This window comes from Plectropomus leopardus, chromosome 9 (assembly GCF_008729295.1).
Source record: "Plectropomus leopardus isolate mb chromosome 9, YSFRI_Pleo_2.0, whole genome shotgun sequence".
Taxonomy (NCBI): Eukaryota; Metazoa; Chordata; class Actinopteri; order Perciformes; family Serranidae; genus Plectropomus; species Plectropomus leopardus.
The window spans coordinates 23,999,829-24,021,452 of NC_056471.1; the positions used below are offsets into that span (position 1 = coordinate 23,999,829).

The 21,624-nt window shown below is 38.0% G+C and overlaps 1 protein-coding gene across 6 annotated transcripts in view; it reads right to left on the bottom strand.

Annotated features, from left to right (window-relative positions):
- Window positions 1-21,624, bottom strand: part of diaph2 (diaphanous-related formin 2) — a 462,271-nt gene that overhangs the window by 318,175 nt on the left and 122,472 nt on the right. For all 6 annotated transcript variants that reach the window (XM_042493107.1, XM_042493105.1, XM_042493108.1 and 3 more), the window contains 4 exons: window positions 8,563-8,637; window positions 8,414-8,483; window positions 7,506-7,642; window positions 2,694-2,802 (listed from right to left, as the gene is read on the bottom strand). In XM_042493107.1, the coding sequence (XP_042349041.1) occupies window positions 2,694-2,802; window positions 7,506-7,642; window positions 8,414-8,483; window positions 8,563-8,637 (391 nt within the window). The remainder of the gene's footprint in view (window positions 1-2,693; window positions 2,803-7,505; window positions 7,643-8,413; window positions 8,484-8,562; window positions 8,638-21,624) is intronic.

Consider the following 21,624-nt stretch of genomic DNA (forward strand, 5'->3'; position numbering starts at 1 on the left):
GGCAAGATTATTGCGACATTATGCTGGCCTCATCGTTCTGTATAAAAGGGGGGGGGGGGCAGCCACAGAGGGTAGTAACAGCACTCAATCATCTTCTATGTAAAAAGGACAGTCGGCAGGATGGGACCATGGTTAGGACAGGTGTGACGTTTTGACGATGTAATGGGGAGATTTAAAAAGCAGCTTGCAGAAGCTAGCAGCTAACTCAAAGAAAAAGAAGAGTCCAAAATATCTTCAAATTGTGAAAACACTGAAGTCTAGAAGGTCCTTAACCCCCTTTGAGCAAAGGCAGAGATCAGCCAACAACAATAAGACAGACAATAAATAATTATTACCATGTTATGCCATTATTATTGTTTAGAAAGCACTGTAGACACGTATGTTATTATGTCACACTAGAGGCAGACACTGTTGTGTTACAAAACCATGCCTGTCATGCCTATCACACCTTTCTTGCAAAACATCAAACACCGGAGTGGTATAATCCTGCTGCTGTTTGGTTCTGTGTAAAAATGCAAAGGCGGCTTAAAGAAGGGACTTCGTTGCGACCTTATGGCATCTGTGTAAAAAGGGTCTTGCTTTTCCCCTAAACACTTTTCCACACTTGTGTTCAAAAACTAAATTACATCTTATTAGTGTTGCAACCAAATATATCAGATTTATCTGAGTTTTAGATTGATGAAAAAAAGCTACCTGAAATGAACAGTATTATTTTTTTTCTGTTTCCCTCACGCTATAGCAGGAGTAACAAACACGCTTGTTGGTCATGTGATGTGGGAAAAATGTGTGTTGTTACACAATACAGATATACTGCAAGAGTCTGCATATTCCTTTGTGAAATCACAGGCTTGTTGCAGTAAAAAAGGCTCCACCAATGGCTTTGTTGTGCCAGAAACATGGCAGACTTCTCCATGTTCCACAAAAGCTTGAGAACCTCTAAGCAAGATCTGTGCATTGAAACCTGACATTTTACTGTATCCACCAGAGGCCACATACATAAAAGAAGCTCCACCAAATCTTCACAGAATTTATGCGAGTGAAGAAAGCCATGGAGCTCATGAAAAATTCTTTCTCTTCTCTGCGCAGAGATTTACATCAAGCACCTCAAACATACCTCTGCCATGTACTGTGGAGTGAGAAGTGGTTGTGTTGGGGGTGGCGCATTATCTGTGTTGGGTTTAGAGAGCTGCGCTAGTGCCATAGGGGGGTTCCAAACATTGTAATTAAAAGTGGCACTGCTGGGACGGTTTTAAAGTTGAAATGCAGAGTTTTCGCTCAGCAGACAAGCATCGTCTCAACTACGGCAAAACACATTTTAATCACATTAGCAAAGTCTACTTCTACAGCCCATCACAGGTTTTGGATAAAAAGTCTATTAATTTCCTTGAACCCCCTGCATCAGCAAAGCATTTTAATTTACTTCACAATTAGCAGAGCTTCATTTCATTAACGGCAAAATTTAAAGGAAAAACAACAGCCTCCTAATAAAAGAATATCTACTTTCACTTCCACCACCCGCCTCATCAGTTTCCTTCATGACTTCACAATCCCCGCAGTTAAAAAAGTAATTCCTTAAGTAATTCCCTGCTTTTGGTTTCACAAAAACATGTTTTAAGCGTTGTTTTTATTGCTGTTGTATAGTTTTTTCCTGCTGCTGAAGAAAACTAGTGAAAATGAAGTGTGGTATGGTGCTTTAGTTGCCCTTTCACACAGAGTCCTCTGAGACCTAACTTGACAGCAGCATGGGAAAAAAGCAAGAGGAGGTATTTGTAAGATGTGAGAAAAAAATGAGCACGATAGTGAGAGGAGGAGAAAATGTGAGAGAAGGAAGACAAAAGACTGCTCAAGAACTCAACATCTCTCTTGTTTTTAATATATTTTTTCTGGTGTTTGCAAAAAGAAGGGGGTAGTTCACTGGAGGTGCTCAATGAAGCAGGTGTTTTTGATTAAAGTGGTGGCAACGGAGCTCCGGGTGCATTTTAATAGCCCAGTGATCACATCCCATCATGTGCAAGAGGTGCATTGGGGTTGACAAGTGGACCCAAAGACAGTAGGAGAAGCAGAGAAAAACACATGTATGGAGACAATTCAGGCTGGGGTACAACGAGCCCCACAGTGACACAACTGTCACTTTCAGTCTTGCTTGGCATCTAAACAGAATTTGTGTGACACTGGACTGTGCCAGGTTTCTGCCCACTGTAAATGGCTTTTGTTAATAAGTCCCCTGGTTCTTTTTAGGTTTGGGTATTATGTACCAGGGTGTGTATGACTCACAGACTGTATACAATAAGCCACAATGAAGATCATATCTTGAACAATAATCTACACTTTACAAATTATTTCATTTAGTTTTTTAGTTTTCATATGCGAGTGTGTGTGTGTATAGATATATACATACTGTATAGATAGACAGATAGATAGAGATACGGTATATACACATGTATATGGGTGCATGAACGTATAGGTAAGTATATATGAATGCATATTTGTGTAGATTGCTTTCATTTATGCAGAATCTTACCTAGCATTTTTGATAGTTTTTTTTAATTATTTCAAGCATGTTTTGTACCATTTTGTTTTCTGTGTTGTTTAAAAGAAAAACTAATATAAGTAAATAACAAAAAAACAAAAAAAAAAAACAGCGATTGCATGATGATTTTCAGACAGTAATGTTTTTGTGTGTTATTCCTAACCTGAAGCTGCTGGGCTTCGTGGTTCTCCAGTCCTTCCACAATCGGAGCAAATCTCTCTTTATTGTTCCTCTCTGCAGCAATTGTCATGGCAGCTAGAATCTTATCCAGGCTGGAAGAAAACAGGGAACGGGGAGCAGGCACAACACAAAAGTCAACAAACACTTTTATCACCTCACTGACAGGACATTTACTCACTATTTTCAGCTCAAACACCATGTATCTTATCTTCCCTTGTGGGTTGGTGTGGACATTTGCTCGGCCAGTCTTTGGTCACCCTGACAAATGCTACTGCTTTCCATCCCTTTGAATGCAATCCGCTCCATTAGTGCTGCAGTATCCAATTTTGACCTCATCATGCTTGTTACTAAGGTAATGCTAGACAAAAGCAGGGTTTTACTGCAAATGTGTTCACTTGTCAAAGTAATTGTGGTGGAGTTTATTTGTCTGGGTGAGAAAGGGTGCAAATTATTGCAAGGACTGCCAGACTAATGTGTAAATACACCTATTGAGAAAGTAGGCAAATTGGAGTACTCGCAATGGGCTCAAGGCAGCTCTGCTAAACAGAGCCTTGGACAATTTCAGCATCTAAATTGTGAATGAAAGAGAAATTCTGTGCTGCACATACAAACACACACAAACACAGACATAATAAAAGTAAACTGATGTCTTATGAGCACTTGTGTAAACAGTGATTTACAAAAGGCGTACATGATGATTGGCAACAGGTGGTCTCGCTGTCACTCCAAGGCCACATTTGAGTTCATCAATGGGAAACTGAACAGCTTAATCACCTGTCATCAACCTCTCTACTCTCACAGGTACAAATGAGCTCTCGGTCTGATATACAAGTTCTCTTGGCTGTTCCAATCAGTAAATTAAGACATAAATACTGTTATCAAAACTCAATTTTTTTAAAAGGTTCTGTGTCTGGTATATTGATGTTTGCTATCCAAAGGTTTGTTGAAGTCTAGGTCCTATTCATGAACTTTTTATGACATAATAACAGCTAGGTATAATTTTTCTTACCCTGAATAAATTATAGACCCACATAAAACCTCATAATATCATAATAGACTCCAAATCCAAGACAGCGCCTGACAAAACTGGGAAAAAGACATTGCCGAATGTCATACTAGCTCCTTAAATTTTAAGATATTATGTTTAGAAGATTCAGATTCAGTGTTTCTTTTACACAATTTACGCTAAGCCAATGGAAAGCCACTCTCAGCCAGGCGAACGGTAAGTTCAACGCCTCCCAGCTTAGCCTTAACTACAACAGCAGCAGCAGTAACATTCAACATGAGCCGTTACACAGTCCTTAAAAGCCACATTGACACCAAAACTGCTCAACTTTGTTGTTAAACCTGTTAAAAACAGTTAGGTAAAGTTAGCTGTATGATGGTAATAATTCTGTCATTCTGTAATTCTGTCTGTGTGCGCGGGCGGACTTTAACCATCTGTCACTGGTGCGAAGCTGAGCTCTCAGAGAAAACAGAGAGAAAGAGCGAGGCAAGGACTGGCTCAGCACAACTCTAGATTTTACACATTTTATGAGCTAATTAAAAAGAAAAAAAAGAAAATCAATATGTGGTGGACAATGCTGATGCTATGACGTGATAAAAATCAAAAAATGGGAAACACTGAGTTTGATATTTATTCTAAAAATTCAAATCCCAACACTGTCAAGAAGTCAATTACTTACACAATGTGAGCAAATAGTCAAATAAACAAATATTCAGATCCAGCTCAACTCACATATGCCACACAGGCTTCCTGGTACCACTTTTATCACCTTCTATCAACGCCCAAAAAAACCCCGCTTTCAGGATGACAAAATACTGGCAGTTACTTTGTGAGAGAGAGAGAGATCATGAGTCTGACCAAAAGGACTGCATGTGTGAAGAAAGCCTGACACAGAGATAAATGGAGCGGCCATGCCTCTGTGATAGGGGTTACAAAGTCACAGACGAGAGTGGGGAGCTGCATACTGAGTAAATTTAAAGCCAGTTCAGACGACGCTTCGAAACAGGCGAGATAGATCTGCTTAACTTGTCGTGTTCCCTTTTGATGCTGTCAGCTGAAGTGGGTGTTGAACATGAGCCAGCGTCACAACATTGGTTGGCAGAGAAGTTTCTGAGCAAGAAAGTGACGCCTCAGCTCCTTTGGCTGTCACTTCTACAGGATACGTACATTTTAATGCAGGGCTATGATCATGGCGAAGATTTCCATGTTTAGTTCAAACTATTCTTGAATACTTTGAGAACAGAGAGAGAGAGGGAGAGAGATTTGTACTATCTATAAACTCTGCTTAAATATAGTTGTGTGTGTTTGTATGCAAGCAAGCAGCAAGTCTGTGTCTGAGTGTTAAACTGATGCCTATAACAGACAATGTTAAAATAAATATATAATTGAAAAGGTTTCTTTTGTTTTAAGAAAATATTGAGCAGTTGCTCAGTGTAACTGAGATTTGGAAAAAAAAACAACTTTTTTACAAAAAAGTATTTAAGAGAATCATCTGAAATTAGAATTAATTTGATTAAATTAACATTACTGTAGACTTTAAAAATCCCTCTCCTTCATGTTATGTAACTTCTTCAGAAACCATGCACAGAAGCACAAAGGCCTTTTTGGATGGTCAGAGATGTGAGACACACTGCTGAACTCAGCTTCTCCAACAGAATTTGTGGGTTTGTTTATTTCCACCACTGCATACAGACTGACTTTGAAGTGCCATTGTTATTCTAGTCTGGCCCTGTGGGAAACAATAAAAAACACTCCCCTAAATCCAATTTATGAGCTGTCAGCTAGGTTGTGTGTCCGTGGCAAACTACACTGAGTAGTTCAACACATTAAACGGACTGAACTGCATCATCTGACCATGTGAACCAACTAATGTCTATTCTGTCTGAGGTCATCTGTAACTGCGGTATACGCTCACAGTAGGTAAACTTATATGCATGTGGTGCGATCTCTGTTTGCCCAGTGGGAGAAGATTGAAGCAATAGTGATATTCCAGTGTTTACAAGAAACAGCCATCTCCTTTCCTCTGGCAACATTATAGAGCGTGTAAACATAGCAGAGATGGACCATACCTCTTTGATCGCTTTTTTTTTGTCATCAGTCACGATTTTGAATTGGTGTTGTGCTGTCTCTGTATGAACTGTGATTTATAGAGAAAGATTGGGAAACGTGTCCCTCGCTCAACTTTGAACATTGAAACACTTACTTTAAACTTTAAATTCAGGAGGTTAGGCAAAAGTACTGAAAGGTCATTTCCTCCATATTCCAAAAGAGTATACCATTAAAAGGGTAACTTCAGTATTTTTCAACCTTGACCCTATTTTCAAATGTTTTTGTGTCCCAGGTGACTACAACAATTTTTAAAATTGGTCCAGTATTGAGCAAGACCCTTCGGCCTGCAGGCTGCAATATAACTACTTGGGGCATTTCTGCACCATTAATTTATATCCACTAAAAGTGCTTTTTTTTGCTACTGACAAGCTCAGATTATTATTTTAAGCGGCTGAATCCATTACACAAAGGATCCCTACAAAGACAGACTTTTTTTGTTAAAGAGTAAAATCATTATTGTTTAACCAGAAACAGCACTGAAATTGCCATAACCAAACTCAACAGACTCCATTAAAAAAAAGGAGAAAAAAAGGTAATTTTAGCATGTATAGAGCCAGCGTAGTTTCACATTTAACTGGGTGAGTTAAGTGAGAGTTATTTTGTGAATTATTATTGTGAGTTTTAATTTGTTTCTGTTGACTTCAATGAAGTGCGTTTACGATGATAAAATTGCTGTTTTTGTAAATAGACTCTGGTTGCTTTTGGTGGTGGTGCCTCTGAGCTGTTTCTAGTTAAACAAAATAGGTCTTAACAAAGAGGTTTATCGGTGTATGACACTTAAAAAATTAACCTGAACATATCAGTTGAAAAAAAACCAACAGATTTTTAGTGGACATAAATTGATAGCACGCAAAAGCCCCAAGTGATGACATAGCAGTCTGTTTTAATGCTTCTGACTGCTGCGGTCTACCCCAATACTGGAACAATTTCAGAAATTGACATTCCTATTTGTAATTTAGACGCCAAAACATGGAAAAACTTTTTAAGATGTCTGTCACTGAAACCTCTAGACTGCATCTCCAAATGAAAATAGATCCCATTGAAAATGTCCACAGCAATGTTCTTGGATTATCCAAAGTAACCAGTAGTCTCTGTAGCTTTTTTTTTATTTTTGTCATGATTTTTTACAGAGAAGGATTTCTATTTACACCTATTTTCTTGGGGCAGAAATGGTTATGTCATTGTTTCACTAATCATCTCTGCCTATACAATTTACATGTTTCTCTTTTATGTTTTTTCATGTCACACGGTTATGTAATTTTTCAAAAATTTCTCTCTGTTTATGTGCTTATATATGTTTGCTTCTAATGTTTTTATATACCATCAACCCACCAGGGACTGCAGATAACAAATTAGCCTGTCTGGCTGAATCTGGTGCATTTAAATGATGGAACCAAGTGCTCATGTTCGTTTATGCGTGATGTCCCTTCTTAAATAAATTAATTATTCTTTTGAAACCTCTGCAAACACAGCCGAAGCTTTCATTCTGTAATCTGAACTGTGACAAAATCTGTATCTTAGTCAACATTCTTTGGGTATAATTTACATGTTGAGTGGGTGGGCATTTGATAGGCTATCTCGAGACGTCTCCTTAATGATATGCAAGACAAGAAAGTCTGCAAGAGCAAGAAGCGTGGGAACGAATGTGCCAAATGATCAGGTAATTTGAGTTCAACTTACATGTTTTCCTCTCCAATAATACAGAAAGCAGAGAGAATTTTGACAATCTCGGTCATCATGTTGGTCTGTTTGGGGTCAATCGCTCGTGCCAACAGCAACAGGCTCCGCTCATCTCCCAGGATCCTTTGCAGTCCATACTGTGAGATGTAGAAGGGAGTAGGAAGGAGACAGAAAAGGTCCACTGGGTATAAATTAATGAGAGCATTTGCATTTCACTTCAAGTAAAAAATGAGTAATACAAAGAGGCTCTAATATACGTAAGTTATAGTTAGCATTCATTTTCTTTTTAAGGAGGGACAACGAGGCCATGGGAGAAAATGGTGAGAATGATGAATTAATTCAATTCAGGACAGGACTTAAGGGACAAATACTTATAGTCTCTTGTAACTTTTAGTCTCCCCACAACTGAAGGAATGGGCAGAGATGACCACGTGTGGGGATTAACTCTAAGAAAAGTAATATCAATAGTTCATCTACCCTTGAAATGTGTGCCACTTTTGAGAAATGAGCCAGACTTTCCCCAAAAAAGGATAATTAAAAGATCTGAGACTGCGGGCTTGAAATGGTAAAATTAGCTTCACTTTGCTGTACCACTATCCCCGGCTTGTCGGAGATCAGATTCAAATCAGGTTTTGAGACCTGGCCACCTGAGCCACTATTAGAAATTTTTACCATGTTCAATATATGCGCACAGAGAGTGGCCTTTGTACGTCTATGTGATATCTAGTTATTTGTACAAATTCTAGACATTCACACATCTGCTTATGAATTCAAATGTAATTTAAATTTCTGGTTGTTTGGGACTGCATCTAAACAATATGATTTCATCATGCGGGCATACTGAAGTGTAATTCATTATCTAATGTAAAATGGTGTGGATTGTCTTTTCTTTGTTGACTCATACAAACCTTATTGTTCATGAAAGCCTTCAAGCACTGGATGAGTTTATGCTGGTTCCGTTTATCAATACTCTCTTGCCTGAAAAAGATTAATCACTGTGATTATATGAACAAAACCTGGTACAATAAAAGCTGGGACGTCATCGAAGATCACTCACTGTTTCTTGTCGAGCAGCTTCTCCAAAGCATCCAGAAGAAGACCAAGACCCTCATGCCCGAAGTTATTAACCCAACTAGAAAAAAAGACACAGAGAGACACAAAAAAATCAGTTACAAGGATTGGAACTTAATGACTTAAAATGTTTCACTAAAATAAGCCAGTACTCAATACCAGGGTTCCTGCAGCTTAAGACAAGTGACATTTAGACTTTTTAAGATTGATTTAATCTCAGTTGGAATTATATTTATGATCAATTTTACAATAATCAAAATTAAAGGGAAAAAAAGATAACCGGCATCAATGACTTCAGGGTTAGGGACCTTTTTGCTCTAAGGTTTGATGTAGCATAAAACATGATTTTTTGTTCAAGTGAGAAATTAAATGAGCTACTTTAAATATTGCAAAATGTTTAATAAAAAGAAGTTTCATTTAATAGTCTTGCTCCCATGTCCCAACCATTTTTAAAGACCTCTGAAAGATTGATTTCAGACATTTTAATACTAATTGAGGCCTTATTTTTAGATTAATGAATTCAATGCCTTTTTTAGACTTTTTAAGAATCCATGAGAACCCTGAATAATAACAGTCCAGTCAAACACCTGTATTTGAGCCTTTTTTTAATCACATCTGGAAACAAATGACTGTGTAGATTTGCAGTTGACAATGCTTCAGATATGGATGCTGCTGTAAAGAAGCTACATGTTCACAAACATCTTAAATCCAGCAGCACCGAAGATCCACACACTGGGATATATATGCAGGAATCCTGAAGTTAATTTTTTTTTGGAGACTGTTTGGAGGAGGCGTCACATCACCTATCGTCAGCGTTATGCATTAACGTAACCATGTTGTTTCCGGTGTAGGTACCAGATCGCAAAAGGTCGCTGTCGTGAGATAACTTAACGTCAACTCTAAGCGCAGGACCCTGAGCCTATCTGGCAGTTGTTTTTTTTTTTTTTTATATAGTTGTGGAGAGGAAAATAAATAAATTCATGCATACTTTTTTTGCAGTCAAACTCTTTGGACAAAGTTTATTCACAAAAATACCAACAAAATTCAATACCTCATAAAACCGTGATTAAGACTTTTAAATATTTTTCAAGGGCCTTAATTTCCCCAAAATTGATTTATCAACTTTTAATACTTTTTAAGACCCCACGGACACAAAATAACCCCGGTTTCAAGATTAGTGTCGCCAATTCAGTATCTGAGCACATGCCACCCCCCACCCAAATTAAGAAATTCCTTAAAGGTGCTTTAGAGATGTCACATACAAAAGAATGGGATGGTCGTACAGGACAGACAGACAGACAGACAGACAGACAGACAGACAGACAGACAGACGTACTGACAGATGAACTGACAATTCAAATCAATGTGCCTCTATCGCCCTGGCACTAAAAAAGCATTTATAGTGAAAAGGTATCAAATTTAATACTCTAAATGTACTAGTACCACTTTAAAGATACTGGTAGTAGTACTGGTATCATAATTTTTTAACAATGCCCAGCCCTAATATTCAGTCAGTTGTTATTGCCCTGCTGGTTTATTGTGTGCCATGTTGATTTACAGAAGCAAACACAAACAATATTGTACTAACCTCAGAGGAAATCAGTCATTCAGAATAATATCAAAGGTTTTACACTCACTTGAATAAATTGACTGTAGTTTTTAATTCCTTACAGGAAGGGCTGCAAATAAGAAGAAAAAAACTCCCTGCCCTCCCTAATACTGACTACAGTTTGAATGAGTTTGAATTTAAACTGTACCCATCTACAAGCAAATGAACACCCATCCATCTTAACTAGTGTTCCCATCGCAAAGCAGTTTGTATCCAGGCCCCCCTGTGAGCTGCTATGTTCCTGTGCCAAAAGATTAAGCAATGCAGGAAAGATAACACTGTAATCGATAATGGATCGCAGGAGATAATTGGCTATAAACCACAGCGTATCAAGAGACGGCAAATGATCCAGTACAGATGAGCCCGTTTGTCTAAGCCAGGAGAGGAGAGAGGCAGGAGGAGTGTGGTCACAGCCAGATTATGTCTTTACCATTACTTGTTTTCAGGCTCCTAACTGTCAATAATGCAAAATGCATGAAGCAATTTTCTGACATTAATGGGGCATAAGTCAATGATTCATCCCGCCTTTTTGACAATAATTTGAAAAAATAATGGTTTGAGTATTAAAGTCATTTGTATTGACTCTGTGAGTCGGAAGAGACCCTCAATTAGGGATGAGATGCATTAGCCTGAGGCAGCTGGCAAAGATGAGGTGAAATATTTCTTTGATCTGTGACAAAATTAGCACATGCTACAACCTTCCACCTACTATCACTCAAATTTCATTAGAGGACAAGCAGAACCAATTTATAAATTATTGATATTTAGTGTTGTGGATAATCATGATCTGTTTTTTTAATAAAAACAAATCACAGTGTTGTAAATTCACAAATACGGGTTTACAAGGAGCCTTCCAGTCTGCATGTTTCCTTCTAGCTAATGCTTTGCACATATTTAGGGCCATGAAAGAAGAAAGAGCAAAATGCTCAGTTTACTGTAACATAACAAAGCAGTTATAAAAAATAAATTTGTGATACAGAGGTGGTAGGAGTAAATGAGACAGTGAGACATCAAAGAGGAAAAGGACACCACATGGCTGAGGGAGCACAATTCAGTAAACCCAGTCTTTGTTTATGCCTTCATAATGATGGTAATGTCGGTCTTGAGAGAAGAGGAAATGGAACCAATATTTCTAAAGAGAAATTGTGTTTTTTACACAGTGCAACGATAAAATGAGATTCTGGGAATGCTGTGTGACCTTAAAAAGTGTAGAAAAAGAAATGCTTTGTCCTCAGCAGCAAGGACAGGTAGAAGTCCTACATAATTGAAGCCCCTTAAACCCTGAAATGTTCAGGAACATTTTCTGCATGGGATCATGTGTGAATAGGAGCAGGGATCAATATTCAGGGGAAATCAGTACTGACAATTTCCAAACTCAAAACCTCATAATATTTCAGGAAAAATGCTGGTATGGCAGTGCTTTGATGAAATCAGTAATGTTGCAGCAACAAGCACAAGAACGGTCATGTTCATCTGACGGAAGACTTCAAGACTTCAAAGATATCAAGCTCCCTTTGGCCCACACTCTGTCACATCATGCTGTAAAAATTCTGGCTGCACTTGCTCCCTGCTCCAAATGCACTATGTTTGATTTTTTTTTTTTTTAACTTTATATTTATTTAAAAAAAAAAAAAAGAACAGGGTTATTTTTTCTGTAGCTACTCTATTTTGACCTGTGAATTACTGAAATCAAATTTCATACTTTTTCACACTGCGCAGGACTCCTGTAAAATATCGATCATTTTTTAAAGCATATCTCCTGATCCATTAATGTCACCATCATGGCAGAATGCTTGTTCTCTTTACAAAGGATCTTTTATGTCAAGAGAATCCTGTTCTGTGTGGATGCATTTTCAGGATACAACAATGCAGCTCAAAATTTGCAGATTAGAGAAATAACTTATTGATTTAATATGTTATTAATTATTTGTACACATTAATTCATTCAAAGAGTGTTTTAATCTGTATACTTGTCTGTCTTTCTATCTTTACTTTTGATGTAAAACACTAAACTTACACTAAGACGTGACCACATCACTAAAACCCTTGCTGCTCTCCACTGGTTACCTGTGAGTTTTAGAATTGATTTTGAGATTTTACTGCTTGTTTTTAAAGCCTTGGAAGGTCAGGCTTCTGCCTGTGTCAGTGATCTGCTAACTCCCTGTGAGCCCTATCCAGCAGGGCCGTACTAATGTTCCAAAATCTCAACTTATCACTGAAGGTGACAGGGCCTGTGCTGTCTGGGACCCTCAGCTGTGGGACTCCCTGCCTGTGGATCTCAGACAGACAAACTCAGTCAAGTCTTTTAAATGTCCGTTTATCCATGTCCATTTTCCTTTTCTTAACTGATAGAAATTATTCCAACTATTTAAACTCTTCCATCCTGTTTTAAATCTTGTAACAGTTTTTATCTTTGTTAGCAGTAAAACACTTTGTAACTTTGTTTTAAGAGGCGCAATATAAATAATGTTATAATTATCAACTGCCTCTTAAATTAATAAATACACCATCTTGATCTACATGAAGACGCTTAAGTCAATAAAACTTAAGAATAAGAAATGCAGAGATAGAAATGTCCTTATGATGATTCTCATGGTGACCAGAACAGAGCAGAAGGGAGGCTCTGGAGGAAAATAAGAAAAACTGGACATCTGGTATGTTTGAAAATGAGCTTCTACACACACACACACACACACACAAAATAGCCAGTGGGGAATCCATCCACTGACTGACAGTCACAAATAAACTGGAGGACTGGAAAAACATCCCAGTAGAGATGACACCTTCTGGTCAGCTGGTCAATTTGCTCTTATACTACCGAATTCTCATTGGTCGCGCAATTGCTGGTGTTGCTATTATAAGGCCTTGCGTCCACCAAAGCATTTTTCCCATCTTTAAACAAAGGGCTCTCTTCAAGCTAGGAGAGCCAAGAAGGCACAGAACTTTTTTAACTGAGATGCTTTGGTTGATTCTGGTTGTCAGGACACAGAATATCCGTGGAAGTAAAAATGTCGGCACAAGGTAGAATACTTGCTTTTGTTGTTTAGCACTTGTACATGTACGTTGTGACAGTTGGTCTTAGTGGTACTTGTCCCACCTGTCCTCCACTGTGATTTGATGGCTGGGTAAAAAGTGACAGTGAGAAGTGCAGCAAAGACTTTTTTTTCCTTCATCTACCAATCACTTGGTTGAAAACTTGGTAGAGTTTCAGCCGACCAAGATTTTATTTGGTCTACTACAGTCCTACATCCCAGCGGTGGAAACAAGCCAAAATTTTACTTTACAATGTGTCAACAGTAAAAGCTCAAAATTTGTTTAACAGCAATGCTCAAACTTTTAGAAAAAAAACCAAACAACTTCCCTTCTACACATTTCACAAGGCCAGTTGATGTAATGATCAATTTTTTGATTTCATGTCACACTAGTTAACACTATTTCCTTACACTCTCTGTGCTTTCACATACCCAAAGGGTAGGACTGGTATATTTTGACATTCAACTGGACACTTGGATGACGATTAATCTTTAACAAACACAAATACTCCAAACAACTTGTATAAAAACATTGGTACTTGTGATGTTTTCCTGGAGTCAGATAGCTTTACTAATAAATATCTTCAACAGAGTTGAGTTGCACTAATTAAATCAGGATATAAATTGGAAATTTTGCAACAGATGTTTGTGGAAAACTTCTGCAGTCTGCTCCATGTTTACCTTCTCTCTATTCTTTCAGGTCTGAAACAGAATAGACACAAAAGAAAAGGGTTGTGCATGCAGAAAGTTTTTCATCAAAAATGTATGCCTTGCTGCAGGTTGCAACACAATGCAGTCCTCCTCAAGGTTTTTAAGGCACTAAATGTTTTTGACTCCTCCCTACATCCCAGACTGTCTATCATTTTCTGTCCCCTCACGTATACCCTTAGGTCCTCTGCAGCTTGCCTTCTAAATGTCCCCAAAGTTACCACAAAGAAAATGAGAGATGGTACTTCTACAGTGCTTGTCCCGAGGCTATGCAATGCCCTTTCTCTGTTCATCTGAGAAACTGCCTCAGTAGATGACATACTATTACAAATAACACCAATAACAATACTAATATTGACAGCACTACTACTACAACTCCTGCTTGTTGTAACCTATCCCTAACAAAAAACACATTTATTTTAAAATATGATTACCATCAATAAAGTTCACAAGCTTACAGTGTGACCAATAAGTATTCTCATTGTTGCTTCTGCAGTAAAGCAAGAACATTTGTATTGTAGAGGCAGCTGAAGCACCATTTGATCGAACATAATGTATTTGTTTACCATGCCATTAAAATATCAATGTAGCAGTTCAACATTAAAGGAACAAGAGGTCAGAACCGTTCTTTATCAGTCTGCTCTTCTAATGTGGGCATACTTTCAAGGATTCCATTAACTTATGGGACTACTTGTTCATCTAATATTGATGGCTATAATTCACGAGTTAAGTGCCACCAAATTGTGTTACTTTCTGCAATCATGTATTTTCTACAGGCTTAATGAAAAATGTATGGTCGGTCTTAAGGATGCAGTTTCTTATTTTATATCTTGTTCAACCTCTATGGTTGTACACATATATGTTGATGTTATGGGAACTGCTATAAAATGTATGCATTTAAAATCTAACAGTTTAGCATTAAAATAAGTGTCTAGATGTAAACAAGATGTTTACTAGTAAGATGCATGTTCAGCTAAGTTCATGTAAAGCAAAAATACCTTATGAGTTTGTCATATCACAGAAAAATGTGTTATTCACCACCCAGCCAAATTTGAATGATTAAAAAGTGCAAGTACATATAATTAGGTTTCATAATAGTGAAAAAACGAGGAGTACTCTCTGCTCTAAGACCATTATGGTATGTCTGCTCAGGGCCCTGAGTTAAAGAACAAGCCGCTGCAAAGCAACAGACTTTCGTCAGCAGCTAACTCTGTAGCACAAAGCACACAGCGTCAGAATAAGAATGACATAGTCACTGTGTAGCGATAGACTCTGGTTAGCAGCTAAACCAGTGGCCCAAACAGTCTATGGTAGCACAGTACACATCCCGCACATGGACAGACACTTTCAGCAGCAAACAGCAGCTAAACGTTAGCACAAAGCACAAAGCAGAGAGCAGTAACTGCCGCATCGGGTAGTAAATTTAGGCTGAAAGACTGAAAGTTTCATTACTGACGGCTATTTTACTCGTTGTTTCTATGGTTGTTGCATTTAACAAAGATGTTTATTCATGTTTTTGTTAGAGTGAAAGAGCTAAAAGAGCTCGTGGACTAAAAAACTCCACAATGTCGTGCTGTGTACCTTATAGTCTTTCCACATGTTTTCAACAAGTTTTTTCTTCCATGTATAATGTGTTGCGAAAGAAATCTCTGATTGTACTTCACCCAGACTTTAAGAACATTTCAGCCACATCCAAAGCACATTATGCTGTGGACTTGCTGTTAACTTAATACAACAAAGTCAAAATGTCTTGCAGTGACAAGACCATCTGTCTTCCTGTCAAATGACATTTATTCCCCAAAAGACCAAACGACATTACTGACTTTCTGACATGTGCTGCCATAACAAATGTAGTTATGCATGAGCAAATATTCATCCGTGCATCCAATTTCTATACTGCTTATCGTATTCAGGGTCACGGGGGACTTTAACATCATGCATTTCATAAAAGGCAGAGTACACCCTGGACAGGTCACTGGTCTATAACAGGGCAAACATTTACAATCAGACAGAGGGAGAAAATCGCAGTATATGTAAACTCAACACAGAAACACCACAGATGGCCATCTTGCTGTGAGACAACAGTGCTAAGCACGAAGCCACCTCAAGAAAATATGCACATGTATACTGCCATGTCTGCACTACATCTATCTCTGTTTATAAAGGTATGTATGTATATATATATATTTATATATATATAATGGTATTTCTTTTTAAGTGAAGCAGCAGTGAGCCTTTGCACTGCTTTAAATAAAAAAAATAAAAAACTGACATTCCATCAATCACCTCCTCACTACATCATTCAGACAGTCTTGACATCGCTCACTTCAAACTGAACTTCAAGGTTCTTCACTGAAACGTTGAGAAAGGGCATGAACAAAATAATCTGCAAAAGCTCTTCAGTTACTATACATGTAGTCTCCGTACCTGCTTCTCTTTATTTCCTCTGCCACACACATACGGTGTGAATACATTTGAGTGGACAGAGTGGTACTCCTGGTGCCACTCCAGGCTATGTTCAGTGTCCTGCTCAAGGGAATACAAATAGTTACAGCGTATATTATACTGTCTAATGTTAAAAGGTAGGGCGCAATATCACAGCAAGGAGTGTGGAGAACAGTGTAGAGTGTGTGTCGAGTTCTACAAATACTTGGCAAGGGAATTGTTAGTACATGATGAAAAGATTGCTGCGCATCACCAGCCACAGTGAGTGACTCAACAGCGACAGAAACAGTGAGAGGCAGACACTCGCTCACCCTTTCTGTTTGACTGATCGCTGGTCTCGTGTTTAGATGGCTTGTACACGCATTGATTTCAGTCTATAGACCAGCGTTATTATTTTATCACGGCTAGGTGGGGAGCTTTGTTATTGAAAGCTTCTGTGCAAGTGCAATATCTTTCATATTGTATTACAGGCAGAGCCATACAACTGTCCCTCTGTGGGACTACTGACCTATTCAGTGCTACAGTATTCCAAGTGAAGCCCAAAGCTCCGTGAAACAAAGAGCTCTGAAAACTATAGCTTGAAACCAAGCACCACCAGTGTCTGCTTAGTGATTTACCATGCCAAACATGGAGCTACATTATACTTTGATCAATTTAATAGCTGGCTGAAATAACTATAATGCACAGGGCATATCAGATGGCAGATATTAGATATAAAATATTTACAGTACTTTTCTGTTCAACGCATCCCAAAAAAGAAAACATTTGAAGAAAAAAAAAATATAGCTCTAAGTTTTGTTTTTAATTTTTTATAATGTGTCTTATGTGTCCTTTAGAGCTTTGTTTGATTAAAATCTAAATCTGTCGCCCTACATTTTCAATATTAAAGTTTACGGCCTTTTTAACTGCTGTCCACTGAAAAGAAATAACATAGAAGCACTAAATGAAACCGAAAACATGTTCAGTCACACATGGTCACACTGAGCTCATATAATAACACATTTTCTTGGGCAATGGTGCAGCTGTGAACATTTTTGTGATTTTACATTTCTAACTCTCACTTACAAAGTTCATAAAATAATTATTGTTTTGAAGGTTCTTAAAGGACTGTTTTATCCGTCTCAAGTCATAAAATATTTGTTAATATATGCTTTCTCTCTTAAGTGGTTGCTTGACACTAAATAGTGACAACTGAGTGCTATTTCAAAGGTTCACAACAACATAACTGAGTATTCAGTGCTAGGCGCAGACAAGATAATAACTGCATGTATTTACAGTGTGAACAACATTAAAATAAGACCTAACACAATTTACAGCAAAACTGGTACAAAATACATCACTTATTTATTTTGTTAGCCTAAATTCTATCACGTGTGGTGTGAAATAAAACAAGAAAAAGGAAGACTAATTTGTTTGAAAAACAGGAATGGAAAATAGGAACATAAACAGTAGAAAGCAGTATGGATGCCAGCAAAGTTGTTATGGCAATTCTTTTTTTTCTCTTTCTTGCTCAGTCTCTCTTTCAAACTCACTGCAGACTAACTTGAAACAATGTTTTAGTGGTTCTTGGGCAGAGTCAGACAGTATTTTCTGGTGGCCAGTCATTGCATCACGCCAGTAAGAGGCTAAAATTAGCACATTCACACAGTTGTTGTATTTCTATTCATGCCGATAGAAGGCAATTGGAGCTGGAGCCGATAAATGCCTGCATTGTCATTTGACCTGGGAGTGAATGTTGATTGTAACCTTCCGAATGAATTAAAAAAACAGATCATGTTAGTGGGTTTTTGTGCAGTGCGGGTCTTTAGGCTAAGTTGCTATACATGCGTGCATAAGGTAACATAAACCATTAGTGAACTGACTAGATCATCAGATGGATGGACAGACAGACATTGCTATCCCCAGAGACACACTACTAGCTTGCCTTACAATGCTATTTTGTTTTGTTTTTTTAAGTGTGAAGGATTACCCTTTATTGGAACAAGCTATCTAGGTGGTTATAATCTCATATCATACAACTATTGATGAATTCATCCCACATCCTAGATATGAAACTGCATGAAGCCAAAAAAGACAAAAACAAGTAGGTTATAACCTGTAAGCACCAACAAGCAAAACAAAAACACATCTTTCTTTCAAAATCCTTCACAGAATTATTTAAATCCAACACACAGTCTGTTGTTTTGTTGACCCTTATTCATACAATCCTTCACCTCACACAAAAGTGAGTTAAATATTTAAGAGATCATCGATGGATGTGCTAGAACCAAGGTTACACGTACACAGAGCCAAAATCATTGACCTGTGCTGTCCTTGAAAGAGAACAGCAGCTGATATCCTTCACATGTAACTCCAGGAAACATGCACTCTCTCCATCCAAGTGACAGGTGCTATGTCACTCCACTGAGCTGTCCTGATGATAACTCAGGTCTCTATATCCTGCTGGCTGGCACAGTCCTTAAGTATATCACAGAAGAGAACATGTGATGGCTACACAGTGCAAAAACACTTGTTACTTAGCTCACCTAATTTGTCTTTTACTCAATAGATACATTTTTGCTGTAAATGGTTTCACTTCAACACGTTTCATCACAAAAAAACATCAGTGAGCCACTGTAAAGACAGACACACAGTCTGAGCAAAATATCACCGCTCGCAGCACCCCAAGAATGTGATTGTTGGGATTGCGAAGCAAGCATTGGAACCAGAGCAGTGCAGTACTCAAAAGGAGCCCTTTTTGCTCCGAAATGGTATTTGAGTCACAGCTTGATTCCAAAAATGTGGTTCTAACAAAGACTGAAGCTAAGGCCTCACACGTGTGTGTGTGTGTGTGTGTGTAAAAAAAAAAAAAAAAAAATGTGTGTGTGTGTACGTGTGTGTGTGTGTGTGCGTGCGTGCGTGCGTGTAAACGGATGTGCAAAACTCAAATGAAGGCAACAATAGTGTGTGCCTGTATGTGTGCGAGTGTGAGATTGGGGAGTGTAAGTCTCGATCAGAATTAAATCAACTATTAAGTGCAGACAGCTGACAGAACACCATGCTCCCTAGTCACTTTGAAATGACCCCCCGAGGAGTGCAAAACACTCTTGAAATATCTAATTATCCCCCCAACAACATCAAGGATTGCTACACAACAGTCCTTACTTCTAGGTGACAGCAGACAGAAGCCAGGAGTACTGCCAGCAGATTGCAGATTGATTAGACCAATTATTCTAATTGTTCTGTATACAGTGAATCTGTATGTGTTGTGGAAGATCAGAAAAAGGATCTTCGGTTTGATGTGATGTATCCACACCTCCCTCAGGCTTCTGAGGAGATGAGTTTCATCTTTCAAGGAGAAGGGGGAAATGCAGTGGCAAGCACTTCTTTGAAAGAATGTATTCTATTTTCAAAGCCATAAAGTTGCTATTTTGTTCGAGCTTTTCTTGCTGTCACCTTATACAGCAAATGTATAAAACCCTGTGCAAAGTGTCAGTGTACGCCTCCCAGAATGTGCGTGCATGTTTGTGCTATCAAATGATATCTGCTGGGAACCACTAAAACATTAGGACAGCTCTGTAGCACTTCTAAAACGTGGAGCAGAAAAGATGACTTCCATAAGTTAGAAAGCTTGATAGATGTAGGAACAGAAATATGTCACTCTTAGAATTTGGACCAGATTTGGATAAATATCCTTCTCAAATGTTTTTTAAATCTTAAGTTTGTTTGTTAAATACAACCAACAGAAAAATAAAAACTAATCATAGTAAAATTATTAGACATCCTGTCAGGAAATCCAAAAGCAAATTCACTCAGTATAAAATAATACACAAGTACTATTGAACACCAACTGGACTACATCTGATGGATTTACAAACTAATAATTCATGGCGGAAATGCCAAAAGAAAAAAGCACTTTGTATTCGAGATTATTTGCTTATTCAACCCTTTTGGAGTAAAACTCTTAGACACATGAGTAACTGGCTGGGTAAGGCGCTGCCAGTGTCGTGAAGAGCACGTGACTAGGAGACAGATCACAAGTACATAACATGTCAAGAGAGGATGGTCAGAGTCACTACAGATGCTAGAAAAATTCACAGGTACTGAAAATCCACTAAACCCCCAGAAATGAAAGAATGTGTCAATTATATGACAAAATCCACCTCATATGAATACATGCTGGCCAGGATAACTGACAGAAACCATGCCAAGGGAGCAATCTGGGGATATTTTTGGAATTATATCACACTGTATTAAAACCTTGAAATGAAACTATTGTAATGTCTTCCTCTGCCTATTTTTTTAAATTTCGTTTATCTATTTTTATTTCATATTATTTAATCACTTTGGGGGAATTTAATTTATACATTTGTTATGCCTTCTCCTGTACGGATCTCCTTTATTCTGTAGCCATTTTATTTTTCTTGTTGCCAATGGAATGTCTCATATGTTAAGCTGTCATTTACCAACCCATTCAAAATCAATAAAAATTTGAATTTAAAAAAAGAGAAATCAATAAAATTCTGCATATATTTTAATGATATAACATGTAAACCATGCATGTTTTTTAATTCATTGTTTTGAGTCCAAAGGCATCATACCCTCCAAAATATGAACCAAGGCCAAATTTAGAAACAGATCTTTCTGAATTATGTATGTATCACGTTGGGGCCGTTACAGATATGGGTATCTTGGAGGTTAACAGATGGTGTCATAAAATGAAATAGGCATCACTCTTAAAATATACCCAGGCACTGAGGACATTTATGTCTCCAAAATCGTTTTCACTGCCTCTGAGGAAGAAGGGCGAACGTCAACTCTGGAGTCAGCCGCAAGGGTAAAAACTAGTTAACTTGCTCATTTCTGGCTGCTCGTCACGTCTGTTGAAGACAGTGTCATAACATTTGTGCCAAATTTAACAGTCAAATAAATCTCTCTGAATGCCATAAAACGAGAATGACTGCACCATCCTGAGATGTAAAAGACAAAAATAAGTGGATTCACAAATGAGTGAATTATATCTGTTATTTTCAAAAACACTGAGCACCAGAGAAACCTTTGCCTACAGACCTCTGATAAATCATTATGTAATTTCCACATCTTTTCTGTCTTGTGTCTCCTTGACAAGTGACAGAGCAAACTTGTTTGAGGCCTGGAGGGGGAGAGTGGTTCGTAATAACACTGGGAGTTGTGAGAGTAGAGTCCCACAGCATGGTGCAAAGAAAATTATCCCAACGGAAAGCTTGCACCCCCACTTTACTTCTTTGCAGCGGTA